Source organism: Epinephelus lanceolatus, chromosome 5 (genome assembly GCF_041903045.1).
Source record: "Epinephelus lanceolatus isolate andai-2023 chromosome 5, ASM4190304v1, whole genome shotgun sequence".
Taxonomy (NCBI): domain Eukaryota; kingdom Metazoa; phylum Chordata; class Actinopteri; order Perciformes; family Serranidae; genus Epinephelus; species Epinephelus lanceolatus.
Window position 1 is genome coordinate 43,524,433 of NC_135738.1, and position 18,508 is coordinate 43,542,940.

Sequence of the window (18,508 nt, forward strand, 5' to 3'; positions counted from 1 at the left end):
GAAAATGAGTTTGAATAACTGATACTATAAACATATAAAACAAATAATGTAAAAGCAACTGAGGAATGGTGGTGTCTGTGTTTTGCCAGCTGCATTCACAAAACCTTTTGTGGATAAATGTAATGTATAATGTACAAAGACAATACTTGTGTAAAAGTGCCAAGAGGTTGATACTTTTGCTCCTACTTCTAAGTTTCTGATGATATTATGCAAGATCAAATCTTGCATCTCCAAAACTATGATGCTATTGTTTGTGCTGTTTGTGCATAAATAATACAACTAAAGATTCAGAAAAAAAGAAAATGATACAAGCAATTGGATATTTCTTGACATTTAAAGGCCAAGACACACCAAAGCGACATCAATGAACTAGTGGCAGCAAGGGCTGAGTGCTGCACCAAAAGGTTGCAGCCAAAGGCCAACTAGTACATGCGTTCTGCGCCTGTGTGAGCAGAAATAACCCTTCATACCAGGAGATGGCAGATGTCATCATTCAAAAATGGAAACCCAAAGATCGACAAGACAGACTAAAGATGCTAGTTAGCCACATTAACAACACAACCCAATGTTGAGAGAGCAAATTATATCATTCATGAGTTAGTGAACAATAACGCAAACAATTATGAACTGCTTCTGCTAAAGAACTCAAGTTTGATTTCATCTCAAGCCCTCTTAACTTCAGCCATTTCTTTGCCTTTCTCACCTCCATTTCTCTTCCTTGTGTTCTGAGCTGAACTGCCAATCAGAGTGATTTCTGTCACTGACGGGCTCTACCGTAGATTCAACATACTGAATCAGGTGAAAAACAGTCGACAAGGGCCAGCTAGTGCCAAGCAGGGTGGGGGAAAGATAGACACAGTGATATTTTGCATGATACCAAGTATCAATTTTTTTTAATGAACTATAAATCAAACATCTGGAAGCCTACTTGAATAATAAAATCAAATTGAGTGGAGCTTTAGTTCAGGCAGGACAAGATGTCAAGTTCAGCTCACATCCCAGCTACATCAGCTGAGCTCAAGCAGCCCAATCAACTGATGGAGCAGCTGATTAATGCAAGGAAGTCAGCTAATAGATTGCATGATGCCTTTCTATGCAACCAAATGGCAAATCTCATTCATGGCGCCTTATTTAAACTGCTCAGGCCTGCCTACTGTTACTGCTTCCTCTGCAAGCCACTTTGCAACCTGCCTTCACCCCACCTCCTGTTTTTCATGCTGTGTCTGACTTATCAATGTCATTTCTGTTTGTCATTGATGCTGGCTATGTTCTGTTCCCAGGGGGTCTTTGCTGCTGCTCTCCCTGCGTTAGGCTTTCTGTGTAGGCGCATGGACGGGCAGAGAGGTGTGTTCTCTCTGCTTTCAGGCTTTCCACATAGGCGTGTGGAAGGGCGGAAAGGTGTGCTCTCTCTGTTTTCTGCATAGGCCTAGGAGAGGCAGAGAGGCTCCTGAACGGAGTCATAACGGCAAATATAATACTGCAAATGGAAATAAAGTTATCTTTGACTAAAGTGGTCCTGACTGAAATGGGTTTTTCAGTCCACAACTTTTTACACTTCGAGTCACATTCACCCATTCACACACACATTCATACACTGGTGGCCGAGGCTACCATACAAGGTGCCACATGCTACTCAGTGTTTTTTTAAACTCACTCACACACCGATGGAAGCATCATCGGGAGCAATTTGGGGTTCAGTATCTTGCTCAAGGATACTTCGACATGCAGACTGGAGGAGCCGGGGATCGCATCACTGATCTTCCGATTGGTGGACGACCCACTCTACCTCTGAGCCACAGCCACAGCCACCTCAACATAAAACAGATGTTGACAAATGACCGTAATATATTGCAATATACTCAGAATTAGAGCTGCTCGATTATGGAAAAAATCATAATCACGATTATTTTGGTCAAAATTGAAATCACGATTATGCGGCGCACGTGATGACTTATGTACACGACGGCATGTCATTTCTGTCTCCACGTAGTCGCGCATTTACAATTCTCCTCTGCTCTCTGTATTGTGCACGGCGGAGTTTGGCCCTGATGTGCGCATGCGCGCGCACACACACACACACACACACATACATACAGACCAACCTCTCTCCCTCTGCCATTTTCTGCACACTGTTTTTGAAATCTTCGGTGATCACCTGCCCCTTGCATTATTCAATTTCACCTACTTGACTGGCTCGTGGAGTCAATAGAGGAGAGGAGGCAGTATTGCGCATGTGCGGCTTCCGGGTGCGTTTGATTTGCAACACAAGACAACGAGAGTACTGACATGAAGCGCATAATTGTTTTATGTCGATTTTGTTTTCATAATCGCTGAAAGCCCAAATTGTAATCTAGATTAAAATCCGATTAATCAAACAGCCCTATTTAGAATATGATAAAACATTTAAAATCACTAAAATATTGTTATAATATCATAACTGGCTCTCTAGTGATTACCACTCCTAGTGTTAACAGTGTGTGACACACTGCAAAAACTAGGGCAATGGCCTGACATCGAGCGACGGCAGACTGACGGCTTGTGGTTTGTCAGCGCCCTGCAAAAAGCCCTATAAGGAATACTTTATAAACAAAAGGGAATAAATTCTGATACAGGCCAAAAAACACATGAAGACAAAAAGAAGACTTTCTTTAATATTGAATGAAAGTTTATCCTGAGTGTACATAGTCTCTGGTGATCAGATTTAAATCCATCATTACTTCTGGGCAGGATCTGGGCGCAATTTTGGATCCTGCGTCACAAATCTCCAACATTCGATGCTAGGGGTGAGCTCCCCTGAAACATAACCTAATAATCTGCACACTGCTGTCAAGGATCAGAGCCATGTAACAGAGGAGGTGCAAAAAAGTCATGGAGCTTTAATCTGAAGAAAGTGACACCTCTGGAATTGCAAGCATCACACATCCTCCATCTGACAGACGAAAACCAGAATACAGAAGTGTATCCAGTGCTAAGTCATCACACCCTACCCGGCACCTTCCCTTTGAATTTCAGTGGTGTGAGGGTGCAGATGCAAGTGAGGGAGGGGAGGTCTTTAACATTCACAAGAACAGAAGTCACTCTTGATTATCTCGGCCTAGGAGGTTATGTTTTCAGTTTGTTTGTCAGCAGGATTATGGAAAAACTGCTGGCCTGATTTTCATGAAACTTGATGGAAGGGGTAGCCGGGCCCAAGAAAGAACCCATTAAATTTTGAAGTGGATTGGAATAATGGGGCAGATACACAAATCATTTTTCACTTTCGTTAACACTGCAAGAAAGGGGCCTTGGTGGAGGTCTGTGCTCTCTGATTCTCCTTTTAGTTTAATATATAACCAATTTAGCTCTAGGGATGATCCAGTTCCTTTGGATGTCAAATTACATCAGTGTGTTTTTTTCTCCTTCATGCTCTTTTTCTAAATTGCATTATTCTGCATTATCCTCAGGCATCTTAGAGTGCACCTGGCAGGGAAAATCCAGAGCACCGAGCCAAAAAAGGACTGATTTCTGTGTACAAACGTCCCAGTGCACCTGTGTGTTACAGTGTCATGGCAGCCTGAACCTCCTGATGTCAGGATGTTTACAGTGATGGTGTTCTTCACGCAGTGAAACACAGGCTCTATAGGCAAACTGTGACATCCACATCAGACCTCTCACCACTGCCATGTATCTTTGATGACACACCAGACACGCAACTTACACTGTGATGCACACACGAACATGCTCAGAAGTCCACCCTCCACCCTGCGCACTCCTCCTCTTCAGTAGACTGTCAACATGGATCAACTTGCAATGACTCATAAAGAGCTTACTAAAAATAAGATTGTACTTGGCTGGATAGAAACAAACAATGCAGAACACGGATCAAAACGCGACATCACATGTGAGGAGACAGATCCTCTGAAAATGCAGAAGGCTGAAAGGAAGAATTGCAGCCAACAACCTATTTTATGTTTGAGGAATAATTATTCTCATGCTCTTAATCTTGTGTATCTCACATCTAAGCAGCCCTGCAGTGTGGAAATGAATGGCTGTAAACAAATGTCTTAAAATATGCACTGTTTCATGACCCGAGTCTCTCCCTGTCTGAGACTCTGCCTCAGCGTAGCCAGCGATGGAACATGGCACCTGACACCTTCAACAGAACCAGGACTTCTTATTTCTGCTTAGACAGATAAAAGGACAATCCACCCTAAAACTGAATTTGGACGTTATTCCATATGGAGCCCCAACATGTTCAACAGCACATAAATAAATAAGACATTATGACATACACAGTCATATGAGTAAAGAGTTAAATCTACAAATTGTTTACAAAAAATCAGTCTTCTCATTATTTTGAAGTATTATTTTATTTATTTTTTTCAAAATAAGTATTTTCATTGGCGTTCGATTTAATATCATCATACAATGGTTTATTTAAAAATAACTCTTTTTCTTTTTTATTTCAGTTATTTTCCCAGTCAAAATTTAATTTTATTTAATACATAACATCACTCTTCATTACAATGGTGCTGTCACCAGTCACTACCCCTCACCTTTCATTCTGATACACTTGAAGACTAAGTAAATGCTATTTCCCCCAATTTTTGCAAAAATGAAAATGGCTATCCCAGGTTTAGGTGTTTAGCTGGCGTGAAAATGAAGTGAACTTGTCCTCAAATGTCTTTACTGCAGGAACAGACCGAGGACCAAATATGTCAAACCAAGAATTGCCGGTGTCACAGGTGTTGAGGACCTCAAAATGGTAAAAGACAATCTGAAAAACCCTATCACAGAAAATTATTCTGACCCCTTCCAAGAGTCTGACTGGAGAGTGTGAGTATGTGTCTGCACAAATGTGGCATTTAAGTTCAGTTTATTTGATTATTTTCATGTTTCACTTTCACATGTTACTACCATGTCCAAACACATCCTAAGGGAAAGACACACAACTCTAAAGAATAAAAACACGAAATGCCTTTCTCTTCGGTTGTTGTAACCAACAGGAGCTTGCTAATTAGCTGGGCTGAGCTCAGACCTGAGGGAGCAGGGATACGTACCAACTGCAAAATCATGAAAAGTGATTAAAATAACACAGTGTCTTTAAGAATCAGTGCCATTGTGAAATACGAACCAACTTTTGAAAAAGGTGATTTTAAAATAAATATTTTTATAATGAAAAAACTAACGCAGTCATATGCCTTTGCGAACCATTCAAGTTTTTCACTACCAGTTTACATCCATGTATGTAAAAAAAATGGATGCGTCACCAACCCCCCATAATTATAAATAAGTATGAAATCTTGAGTTATGGCCAAGAATATATTTTGTGAGGTTAGAGTGAACTTGACCTTTGATGTTCAACCGTCAAATTCTGATCAGGTCATTCTTGAGTCCAAGTTTACATTTATGCTAAATGTGAGGAAACTTCCTTTAAGGCCTTCTTGAGATGTTGCATTTATGAGAATTCGATGGATGCAAGGTCACAGTGACCTTGATTTTTGACTATCAAATTCTAATGAGTTCATTGTTGGGTTCGAGTAGACGTTTGTTCCAAGTTTGAAGAAATTCACTCAAGGTGTTCTTGAGATAGCCTGTTAATGAGAATGGGATGGCTGCAAGGTCACAGTGACCTTTACCTTTGAACACCAAAATCTAATCAGTTCATCCTTGAGTCCAATTGAACATTTGTGCCAGATTTGAAGAGAAAAAAAAAAAAAAAAACACCTCACGGTGATGAGTAAATCGCATTTACAAGAATGAGACGAACCGAGGTCACAGTGACCTTAACCTTTGACCACCAAAATCTAATCTGTTAATTGTTAAGTCTAAGTGGACATTTGTGCCAAATTTGAAAAAAAAAATCCCTCAAGGTGTTCTTGAGATATTGTGTTTACAAGAATGGGATTAATAACCCAAAAACATAATGCCTCCAGCCACAGCTATTGCCAACATGAAGGCATAAAAACTCAAAGATTGAACTACCTTTCATAATAATGAGTTGAGTTTTAATTGAATTAAATGTCACAATTTATTTGGGATATTTCATCTGTCTTTATTTATTTATATGCATATCTATTTTATTCTGTCTATTTTAATGGCATATTTTATTTAAGATTGAACACATCATAATTCTACAGTTTGAACTTTGGTAGTTAGTTCAGAATTAGAGACAATATGCCATGTCTGAGCTCATGAAGTGACACAACATAGAGCTAGCACATTGAATTGTGACTACACCACCATATTTTTAGATGTACAGGAACATTAAGCACTTGAGAGTATCAGTAATATGCTCATATAACACTCATTCAGACACTCCAGTTCAGAGTCAGTGAATGAATGTTTTCTTCTTTTTTTTTTAATCAAAGTGTAGTTTATATTTTCTCAACTGCCTACCTACAGTGTATTACTCTGATTGCATTATTCTCATTCAAACCTGCATGTTGGTTCCGCAGTCTGGTCTTTTTGTATCAGTGACAAAGCATAAACACATAAACACATCAGCCTCTGGCTGATAATGTAATCTGGCACCAGCTTCGAGGACCGGGCGGAGTGGAGGAGAGGAGTGTGCCAAGCACTCCGGCGGCTAAATTTACTCACCCGCTGTAACCCCGCAGCCTATGCAGATTCTATTAGCACTTCTGAACAGTTCAGTACACCATCAGTCTGCCATTCTCCATGTTAATGATGAGTGGTGTGCTTTGTATCATACCAACCTTTCTCAGCACAAAGAGGAGCTGCACTTTGAATAGTTACAAGGATCCAAAGTGCTGCATTAGAAAATACTGAAGTTAGTGTAAATCAGCAATACAGGTGTGTGTAAAAGTTTCTTAGATTTGCATCTCATCCTTTACCTCAGGGAGCAAGATAATGTCCTCTATTTATCTTCTCACACTTGTTTAATCAGTGGGACAATAGCAATTTACAATCCCCATCCAGAGTGGAAACTGAGTGCACCCTGTTGTAGGCCGGCACTGTGACCTAACAGCTGGCTTTGTTCACATTTGGATTTAGTTTAGATTTTACGTCCCTTTATTTCCAGAGAAACTGATACAATGACGTAAAGAATGCAGGTACTTGAAGTGTCTAAAAGCAGTAACTTGTTGGCTGAGGTACTCTACAGCCCCTTTCCCACTGGACAATAAAATCTGGCTGTTGTAATAAATAGGAAAGGTTACAACTGGCATTCATTCCTGGGATGACTCTAAGTAGTCACAGGTAATTAGCAATCTAGCTCCTATCAGCTCTGATCTGCAGTGATGGAAATATGGCACAACATCAGGGTGGATGCGCTAATTTTTGCCCCTTTAATGCTGCAATGCTATGACACGCCACCACAAAATACTGTCTTTGTACAAGCAGCGCTGGAGCATTGTTTAAAATTAATTGGCACGGAGTTTGAAAGACTCACTGGGTCTCATTCATGAAAAGTGAGTAAATCTGTGTGTAGATTTGCACATAAAAGCCTACTCTACTAAAAATCTACTCCGGATTCAGGAACACCGCGGGAAACTCAGATTTGATTGTAAACACGTGTGTATGATCATGAATCTCAATCCATCGTAAAGTGACAGCGCACTCTCGGTAATCAGCAATTAGCAAAATCCCCGCCCATGAATAACCAATGACCACCATATAAGGAGGTGTAGGTGAATCCAGTCAACCTGTCAGTCATGGCGCAAACAAAGAAATAATTTTGGGTGAAGTGGACTTAAGAAAAAACATTTTATTTTCTTCAGTTAGTAGTGGTGTGACAGGGACAGGCAAAGCGAAGGCCTGGAGGGAGGCAACAGATGCTGTTAATGTTGTCTCCATAGTACAAAGAACCATGTCAGAGGTGAAGAGTAAATGCCTTGATATGAAACTGGAGGCAAAGAAATGCATAAGCACACACAAAAAAAATACAGCGGTCACCATTTGTGGGGTTTTGAATGAAGTGGGAACGGGAAACCAGAGATGTTTTGTGCGTAATGGATAAACTCTAAATCAGTGATGGCTGTCGGAATGGGAACTGCCCATTGGTTCGACATCCCATTGTTCCGACCATATTAAACTCATTGTTCCGAAGTCCGTTCCGAAATCATCATGATGCCCTGTGGTTAAGGTCTGGTTAGGTTTAGGCACAAAAACACTTGGTTAGGGTCAGGAAAAGATCATGGTGTGGGTTAAAATGAAAAAGAAAGTGACAAACTCATAAGCCGCACTCATGGCGCACCATACGCCCGCCGCGAGCCGTTCAGCACCGCGGACAGTCGGACTAATGGGATGTCGAACCAATGGGCTGTCAAACCAATGACATGGACCCGTCGGAATGTAGAGCTATTTAACATTAATTTAACAAATGATACGGATAACATATAGCCTACAGCAGTTTTGTATGCATCATCTTCAAATTATTTGAATCTTAATAGCCTAAAGCTCTGTTTTTTACAACATAAATTAAACATTTTTCAAATCAGATTTATTCATTCAAATGATCAAAAAGCCACAATAAAAACAAAAAACAAAAAACAAAACGTGTTGTCTCAAATAATTCTTTCAGCTGCTCCTGCTGAACCCAGGCACAGAGGCCGAAGAGGCTGTGATCCAGCTATCCTTATGGATATTTTTATTATCATCATTCAACATGTAGAAAGAACGTGTAATCTATTGAGTCGATTTACATAAATAATTCACAGTCATGAACCTAATCTGGATCTTAAACCTGCTAATTGCCAACTAATTTAACTAAATGTGTTATATTTTTAATATTTTGTCATGTTAAGATTACATGTTTCAAAGGCATCTGTGTATTGTATACATAACAGAGCGCAATACGAGTTAAAATTGTAATTTCCAATAGTGACAAGCAATATTTATGTGCTTTACTAAATTTACACAAGCACTACAAGTGATCAGGAGCAGGAGTAGATTTTGTTAGTAGCTACAAAAAGATCGGAGCTACTAAAATATTGATGAATGCGGACATGCACGTAAATTTCCATCTGCGAACAGTTTACACACAAATTCTGTAACTGAGAAGTTGAGTTAAATAACGGCCAAAAAAGTGTTTTCGCAGAACATTATGATGTTACACCTTTTGGATAATAAGGCCTCTAGTTTCCCGGTGCAGCGCAGGGTGGCGAACCCCGCGCAGAGCTAGTTTCGAGCAGCGCAACCCGAGGCGCGCTCAGTTTGGTAGTTTGGCAGACCAAGGTACGCTGAGATGGGTGTGGCGGCGGGGAGGAGGTGTCGACAGATCCAGCTTGGCGCAGTGACAGTTTCGTGCCAAAAGGCTTCACGGAAGGTGCGCTAAAAGCTCGCCAGCTGAAACCAGGTCTATTGTCAGCGCAGGGGGAGCGCAGCCGGTGTAAGCCGAAGTTTGGCTGACCGGCGGACAGTGCGCACACGTCACCAAAACCTCACAGGCAGGCACAGGCACATTAACGATGCAATAAATACCCAAAAACACTATTCAATGCAACTATCTGCAATTAGCACATAAATGTATCTCTATATCGACTGTCCCGTCACATCTGATGTCAGATCAAAGGGGATTAGCACCGTTTGGCACGCGTAATGGAAACCCAACCTGATTTGATTAACACAGCTGCAAACTAATGAGTTCACATCCCTCTCAGCCAACCACAAACAGCCACAGCATCAGATAGGGAGTATATATTCAACATCTGTCATCTTAGAAAAGTCACAAGAAAAGAAACAGAGTGAGACTGCGAGAGAGAAAGAGAGAGCGTGCGCACGAGAGAAACGCAACATTGATTTACAATTGTGGTGACCTCCTCCCAGGCTACCTTTGCATCATCAGCTCGTGGAGGTCTGCTCGCAGTTCCGTATATTCAGACACTGCGAGCTTGGACCTCCCGGACCAAAACATCAGTTTCCTCCTGGGAGAAGTTTGGCCGTCTGACGCTGCTGCTCTCTTCTGCCATGGCGAATTGAGTAAACTCTCATTACGCCTTCATGCGGCGCATTTAAGGGCGAGGAGAGGGGCTCATTTGATTGGTGGGATGTGTGTAAAACCCACTCCACGCCTTCTCTCCTCCCTCTTTCCGACTTGCGCAGGTAGGAGGGCAGGAGGTGGGAAAGAGGAGTAGCTGCGCCATCGCATACGGTGTGCCAAACTTGCAAAATCCCCCTGGCCACACCCAGTTGGTGAAGCGCAGGTGTCATTCCTTCATTCCATTTTATCCTGTTAAATATCTGTGTAATTTGTCATAATTAGCATATGAATTCTTGAGTTATGGCCAAAAACATATTTTGTGAGGTCGCAGTGATCTTTGCCCAAATGCTAATTAGTTCATCCTTGACTCCAAGAAGACGTTCATGCCAGATGTGAAGAACAGAGATATTGCATTCTTGATAGTGAGATGGCTACAAGGTCATGTTGATCTTGACCTTAGACCACCAAAATCTAATCAGTTTATCATTAGGACATTTGTGCCATGAGGAAATACCCTCAAGGCCCAGTTAAGATATAACCTTCATGAGAATGTGACAAATACAAGGTGACAATGACCTTGACCTTTGACCGCTAAATTCTAATCAGTTAATCTTTGAGTCCAAGTGGACATTTGTGCCAAATTTGAAGGAAATTTCCCCATGGTGTTTTTATGACATGATGTTCCCAAAAGTGAAACTGACCAGGTCACAGTGACATTCACCTTTGACCTATGACTACCAAAATCTAATCAGTATATTGCTGACTCCAAGTGGATGTTTGTGCCTAATTTCAGGAAATTCCCTTGAGGCCTTCTGAAGATATCTCATTTACAAGAATGAGGTGGATTGAAGACCACAGTGACCTTGACCTTTGTCCACTAAAAGCTGATCAGTTAATCGTTAAGTCCAAGTGGACCCTGCTCCTGTCTGCTTGATGACTGAAATGTCTATTCATTAGCATATACTTAAAATACTTTATATGAAATGACTGTTAAAGTATTAATTGTGAAATTCTGTCAGGCATCAGCATCATACCAGTGATAGAGTCTAAAGTCTTAGATCTTAAGTCTTTTAAAACTGGATCGACCTTTTTTTGTGTACAGTATTGTGTATTTAAAAGTGTTTGGGCACTGAATACTGATGCAAAGGTAAAAATGGCACACAAAAAATGCAGTAATCCCTTGCACTGTAAGTGTAACAGTATATGTACTGTATGTGTGCCTGTAAGCATCAGCATTTATGTATCACTGCATCTGAAATGATGTTTTCCCTCTCACGTGTATTATTCCAATCTCCCTGATTAGCAGCATGTTTTCAACAAGCTCATCTGAAACAGAAAATTAATCCTGGATCAACAGACTTTCTCTGAGATGTTTGATAAATTACAGCCCTTATCTTTCCAAGGAATGGCATTCTCTCGCTGTCTATTGGCATTAGAGAAGAGCTCTCGCCGATCACCGCTCCAGCGTTAATCATCTCGGTACTGCGACACAGTGCATATTTCTCCTACAGCCTATGTTCAGTTAGAGAGTCGTGTACTGTCCCATTTAGCAAAAGATAAAGGAAGACTTTGTCCCACTTCTTAATGTGTTGACTCACTGATGTACAGCTCTGAGGAGGATAATTAAAACATAGAGGACCCAAGGAGAATACTATTGGTCCTGTGTGTGTATCACTGAAACATTTTATCAATGAACAAAACCATTCTCTTCCACTGACAGTAAATAGACCAAAATGAGGTACTATCTGGTATCTCTGGTAACAAGTTTGTAAATTCTGCCTGACATGTAAAAGTTTGTCCAGCTCTGACCTGAATTGTGTTTTTAGACAAATGACCTAATCTGATTTCTGAATTTAGGGTGGACTTGAAGAGTTGGCCAGAGAGGGATATAAATGGGACGCTGACGCAAATACAAATAGTACATTAAAATGGGACACTAACTGTCAATGGACTTGATGCTCTTCTCACTTTGGACATCGCTCAAAACTACAACTAAGCATTATGATGAACTAAAAAGAACCAGTATTGCTCCTACAGGAACTTGAAATGGAGAGCTCCAAGAATGAGTCCTAAAACCCAGAGATGAGATAGGTCAGTGCAATTTTTGAATGGGTTTTTGGTTGCCTGAAATAAGGTCTGTGGTTAACACAAGCATAAGAGACTCATATGTTTTGTTCGACAACCGAAAATATTTCTGTAAATACCCCATTTGTGAATTTTGAAACTTTTATGTCTTAGAAAAGGCAGTTGCCAACAAGTTGCTAAATGAGACTACAGAATGTCATCACACCGGACACCGCCTTGTTGTGGTGGCAACATTTCCACAGGTGTCCTAACTAGGCTATACCTACCACAGGTATAGCCTAGTTCGCTTAGAGCCTAACGTTAGCTTTTTCCTGCTGGTGATTGACTTTAGCCTCCAAAAATTATGACAGTAGTATTCATTTGTGAAGATTATCTTGCTGAACAAAATGTGTAAGGATCATAAACATTTGTTGTCACAGACCTTATTTTCTGCAATAATCCTAAAAAATCCCATAGGCTTTTTGACAATGGTACCAGTGTGATGCTAACTTCTGCACTAGCCAGAAAAAAATTTATCCTTGGAGCAAAGGAATTTTTTACTACATTATACAGGGATGTACGCCGATATATAATAAGTCATTTGACTGATAACTGATACCAATATCGACATATCCACTTTTTCCCCACCTAATTTTAGTGATCATCAAGTCTCTTCTGAAGTGGAATTAACATCATATTATGCATGCACACTCTTATTGTGATGGTCCACCAGCAGATGGAGACATGAAATAGAATGCTTTCAGTGTATAAAATGTTGATTCATTGTGCAAAATGAGAAAAAGCATGTTGGCTGATTCTTCATTCTAAAGTCGACATCGGCCGATACCGATGACTAGAGATGTACCGATATCACTTTTTCCTTCCCAATCCCGATTCCGATCCCTGAACCTTAGGTATCTGCTGATACCGAGTACCGATTTGATACCAGCGCGTAAAATAAAAATGGATTGGATATGAATTGTTGTATGTCTCAACTCCTAAATTCTTATGTAAAATATTAAAGCCACTACAAGGAACTTTTAACTGGATATGCAAAGGTCTCTCGTTTCTGCTGATGTCTGTGCGTGACCTACAACAGCAAATGAGACCATCGGTGTGAAGATAAGCTATTTTTATATAGTGTATATCCATACCTTTAGGAAACTGTCTCCGGGTCCGCCCCAGGTCGCTTCCAGGATGAAACGATTTACGGCACTCAGACGGCACACGTCATCTTACCTAGCTGCTTACATTTGACTAGTAGTGAAATGAAACAGTGACTATCATAAATAGGCGCAATACGCGCTAGAGTTCATGGGAAATGTAGCCTTCATTCCGGCAAAACACTACCACTTTTGTCCACAGGGTCGCCAAAATCACCTCAAAATTAAAGTTTAGGGCTTTAAGAAACAAATACATAACAGTAGAATGAAGGCCATAAAACTTTTTTTTTTAAATATTATTATTATCCAGTGTTGACACAGATCAAGACACAGGTTAAAGTGCAGCCACACAATTTGGTAAAAAAGACATTTTAAAGGCTACAGTAGAATGCTTTTTAAACTCTGCTCCGTTTCCGTTTCGTTTGCCTGTAGCGTGCGTATCGGATTGGTCATAGGCTGTACTCGCCGATACCTGATACCGCATTTTAGGCAGTATCGGAGGCATTTCCTAAACTGGTATCGGTGCAACTCAACTGATGACATGCTGATATTATCATGCATCCCTACAGTCCCTCTAGGATTTCGCTGTCAGTTTCTGAGATTGTTGCAGTCTGAAATGTCTGATTTCATGGCAGCTTCTACAAAAAACTCAGATGCATGTTGCAATGATTATGGGCGTATTTTGCAATGAATTGCAGGGGCAACTGAAAAATGTCATCTCCGATTTGGAGTCTATAATCATGAGCATTCAGTGTATCCCACAGAGTTAGAATCTATTTGTGAAGGATGATGTAAGCTGTGTGATGCTAACAATTAGCCCTGTCACCATGTGTGTGTGTGTGTGTGACTCTGTCACATCAGCCACACATCACATCTCTGACAATTACCCCTAACCCTAACCCCAGGCACAGAGCTCACATTAATGAGAAAAGAGGGGCAAGAAGGGGCTCAGTGAAACAATACGCTGTGCACTGCTCTACAATGAAATGAGATTTAACCCATTTTAAATTATGAAATCTGCTGTAGAGTTGCTGTGATTGGACACAATTGCAAGGTCTCACAGAATGCTTGGGGAGTGCCTGAATTTGTGTTAATTGTTGCGATCGCAACACCCTGGAGGGACTAATTAAAGTGCTCCTTTCTTGTCCTGTGGAAACTTTGACTTTATGTGGAAAAAAGCTGAAAAGATTAGTTGATTAATCTGTTTATTGACTGACAGAAAATTAATCTGCAATTAATCGTTTATGTAATTTCTTTAAAGAGTATTTGAATAATTTAGCATTGCTGTCCTACATTTTCTGAGTCACACACAGTTAAATAAACAAGATCAGAATCAATGCAGTACAAGAGATAACATCTTTTTTATATCACACATTCTTCTTGCCTGGTGTCTACATTACTTACAATGCAACTGGACCGCCAACAGCTCAGTTGGAGTTTTGGGTGTGTTATGCTTGCAGTCTCCTGCTGTTAACCTCCAGCTGCGGTGAGGAGCGGGCTACAGAGGTCTGGTAAGCTCCCTTCTTTCTAACTCCACACCCCCTGGAATTTTTTATATTTTCAAACCTGAATCTATCACAGTTCACACAGCTTCCTCCACAGCCACAAAACACTTTACAACTATTTTCATATATGCAGTAGTACTCTCTAACAACTGTAAACAGACTTTGATGTGCAGAATCAGTGGACTCTTTGGGGTGTCCGACTGTTGGTCGGACAAAACATTGTTAGCTGCAGCCCTACTACAGTATGTTTCACTGTGAGAAATTACTTCAAATTTCTATCCATCCATCCATCCATCCATCCATTTTCATCCGCTTATCCAAGGCCGGGTCGCGGAAGCAGCAGGCCGAGCAAAGCACCCCAGACATCCCTCTCCCTAGCAACACTCCAGCTCCTCCTGGAGGACCACAAGGCATTTCCAGGCCAGATGAGATATGTAATCCCTCCAATGTGTTCTAGGTCTGCCCCGGGGCCTCCTACCAGTGGGACGTGCCCAGAACACCTCCAGCAGGAGGCACCCAGGTGGCATCCTGATCAGATGCCCGAACCGCCTCAACTGACCCCTTTCAACGCAAAGGAGCAGCGGCTCTACTCCGAGCTCCCTCCGGATGTCCAAGTTCAAATTTCTCTAAGTATTAAAAAGGGAATTCAGGATTTTGTGAACTTTTCAGAATGCACTATGTTTGAGGGGATACTTTTTAGTCACATCGCAATTCTCTCTTAAAGGTTACGTCTTGATGCAGAAAGATCAATAATTCAAAATTTAAAACCCAATCTTCAATATCATGATCGTTGTAACAGTTTTGTGAGACTGGGCTGCTTGGTCTTTACAGCTCAAGAATGGTGCAACATAATGGATGTAAAACATGCGCATCACTCGGCTGTGATTATATCCTGTATGGCTGAACTTATTGGACAGGGACAGATGTAAACACTTGCGTCGTGTTCACATTCTAAGCCAGGGTACTTCTTGAGTTTTGCTCTGAATGGCTGAGCATGAGCAACTCCAGACTGACACCATCCTACCAACACTTCCTGGCTTTGGAGCATTTCAGTCTCTATGAGAGGCTGGCACTTGGTCAGTGACTTCCGGCATTAGACACCGACGAAAAAAGCTGTCCTTTCACATCAGCATGATACATGGCAGGTCACCGTTATTGTTTAATGGCAGCTGGTGGTATCAGGGGGAAATGCCGCTGGACAGCAACGAAAGTTAAGGTGGCGAAAATCTAAATGGGGTGAGTGGGCCCAACAACTGAGGTGGAGGCTGGCGTTCACTTCCCATAAAGCCAAACCCTGTTTTTTTTTTTTTTTAAACCCAACCGAAGCATTTGTTGCCTAAACCTGACCATGTGCATGTGCAGGCTAAAAGTATACACGTGCACTCATTGTTTAAGGAAAAAAATGTCAATTCGCAATGTACTAACGTAGTGTGTTTATTTTGAAAATGAGACTGTATGCAAACTGTACATTTCACGTGAAAACAGAAGTGTATTTTGAAAACAGACAATGCATGTAACAGGCTGAAGTTAACACGGTGTCCAGAATGTCAACAACCAACACACCCAGGGTACCTTGCACGTCACATCTTGACGTGGGAAGTCAATAACCAAATGTTGTTATGTGACAAAGTTGGAGTGAGAATGTGTTGAAAGTAGAGTATTTTTAAACCTCTTAAAACCTGGGTCTTCAACAAGGGGTCAGGGACCCATCGGGCTCCTCAGAGTTACTGCAGGGGGGTTGCCAAATTATTGTTTGATCATTTTTGATATTTTTTTAAACATTTATTTTCTTGTCAGCAATTAAAATATGTCTGAAAGTACATTTTGCCTTTGCAACAAATTATATTTGTGAAAGTGAAGTTTCCTCCCTCAGCTACCTGAAAAGCAATACAGGTCACGACTGAGGCTGAAACTGCCTTCTGGCAACCTCCATCCACCTGATTTAATATGCAATTCAATTTTGTACAATACATGTAGTAGGGGGTCCCTACTACCTCTCCCTTTCAGCTAAAGAGTCCTTGGCCTGAGAACCGTTGCAGACCCCCGTCTTAAAACACATCTGGGGGGTAACATAGTAACACTCCAACCGTGTTACTATGATATACCTCAATGAACCATTATGTTTTGTTGGAATGGTTCTGCAGCTCCATATGTTGGATTATCATATTGCTTTATCAGCTGGTATTCTAATGTTTATTCACTGTTGATTCAACGTCATACACCACAGTTGAATCACTGTTGAATTATATTTTGATTTTGAAAGATGAATCAACCTTGATTCTGCAGTGTTGTTTCATAAACTTTAAATGTTGTTTCAAAATAATTTTAATGTTGAAACAGATATTTATAAAATTTCAATGTTGACTTATGTGACATTTGTTAAACTTTTTTTCAGGACCATCAGAATTAAACATTGCCTCAATGTTGTTTTAATGTTGAAACAACAACTGACATCATTTCCACCACATTTCACTGTTGAAGATCAGTCGACTTCACCTCAATATTACTGTAACTTAAGTGAAATAATTATCCAACTACTAAGGTTTACATGTGACGCAACTGAAGGGAGGAAATTTAGGGTTGATTTATTTCTTCCTCATCCGTTAATCCGTTTGTTGTTTTCCTAATTAATTGATAAATGTTTAGTGTGTGAAATCTTAAAGAACAGTGTGAAATGCCCATCACAAGTTTCCTGAGCCCCTGGTGACAACTTCACACTGCTTTGTTTATCTGACCAACAGTTTTAAGGCAAACAATTAGTCATCCTACATTGATATAAAGCAGGTAAACAGATAAAAAAAGTTACTTTTCAGTAGCTAGAAGCTGTGAATATTTGGAATTGTTGTTATTTTTGTAAGTCAACTAATGGATAAATGAACTAGTGTGTCAATAATTTATGTGACATGTTTAGTATTCCTACAGAGAGTTAACGTGTTGGTGATCTACAGTGAGTTAATACTTTTCTCTGCAGGCTGGTTCAGGTCATTTCAGTAGTAATCTAATGCTGCTTCTGACACATTCATTCCAAACTTTCACCACAACACCACCACACTGTGCTGACCTTTGATGTGCTCGTTGACGACGCTCTCCAGCCGGTCGAGCCTCTCGATAATCCTCAGCGTTTCCCCTTTACTGTCCTCTTCCAAGTTTCTGTCGGCCTCCCCGCCGCTCTCCGCAACTTTGGGACCTCCGTTATTGGCGACATAGTTGGTGATCCAGCCGACATAGAGGAGACACACGATGTTGGTCATGCCGCTCAGGATCACACATGTCGACACCAAAGTTTTAGTTCTCCTTGTGCACAGCATCGCGACATCCCTCCATGGGCTTCCTGTTCCCGACGCGCGCAGGCAGGTGGATTGAGGAGAAGACGCACTCGACAAACGTGTCCAAATGGAAGTAGAGCGTTGTGATGCTGTGGAGTCAGTCCGCCTCTGCGCTCTTAGGTCCCGGCTGAGACAGAAATATTCCGGAGGCTTGAAACACTTTACCCTGCCGGATTAACAATAGTAATATTTCTGGTAATAACACCAAGAAGTAGAGTCCCCGCTGAGCAGCCGGCGAGTCAAGCTGCGCTCAGCCTGCAAAGCTGTCAGACGCAGCGCTGCAACCAGCCCCCCTCCACCCCTCCTCCTCCTCCGCCAGCCTGGAGTCCTCACACAGCCCAATAGGAGGGGAGGAGGCGGGCTCTCATCGCCTCTGCCGTCCCCCTCACAGTGAGAGCACACAGAGGGTGGAGGGGAGGAGGAGGGTAATGTGAGGAAGCTGAGGTGCATCGATACAGTGATGGATAGCCTCGGTGAGGTAATGACAGTCAAACAGGTGCGTTTATGTAAATAAGAGTGGACTTTCTC

At 41.3% G+C, this 18,508-nt stretch overlaps 1 protein-coding gene across 2 annotated transcripts in view; it reads right to left on the reverse strand.

The window, feature by feature from the left end:
* Window positions 1-18,233, reverse strand: part of galnt18a (UDP-N-acetyl-alpha-D-galactosamine:polypeptide N-acetylgalactosaminyltransferase 18a) — a 303,599-nt gene extending 285,366 nt beyond the window's left edge. For both annotated transcript variants that reach the window (XM_033635588.2, XM_078168258.1), the window contains exon 1: window positions 17,716-18,233. In XM_033635588.2, coding sequence (XP_033491479.2) covers window positions 17,716-17,962 — 247 coding nt within the window. In that variant the 5' untranslated portion in view covers window positions 17,963-18,233. The remainder of the gene's footprint in view (window positions 1-17,715) is intronic.
* Between the last annotated feature and the right edge of the window lie 275 nt (window positions 18,234-18,508).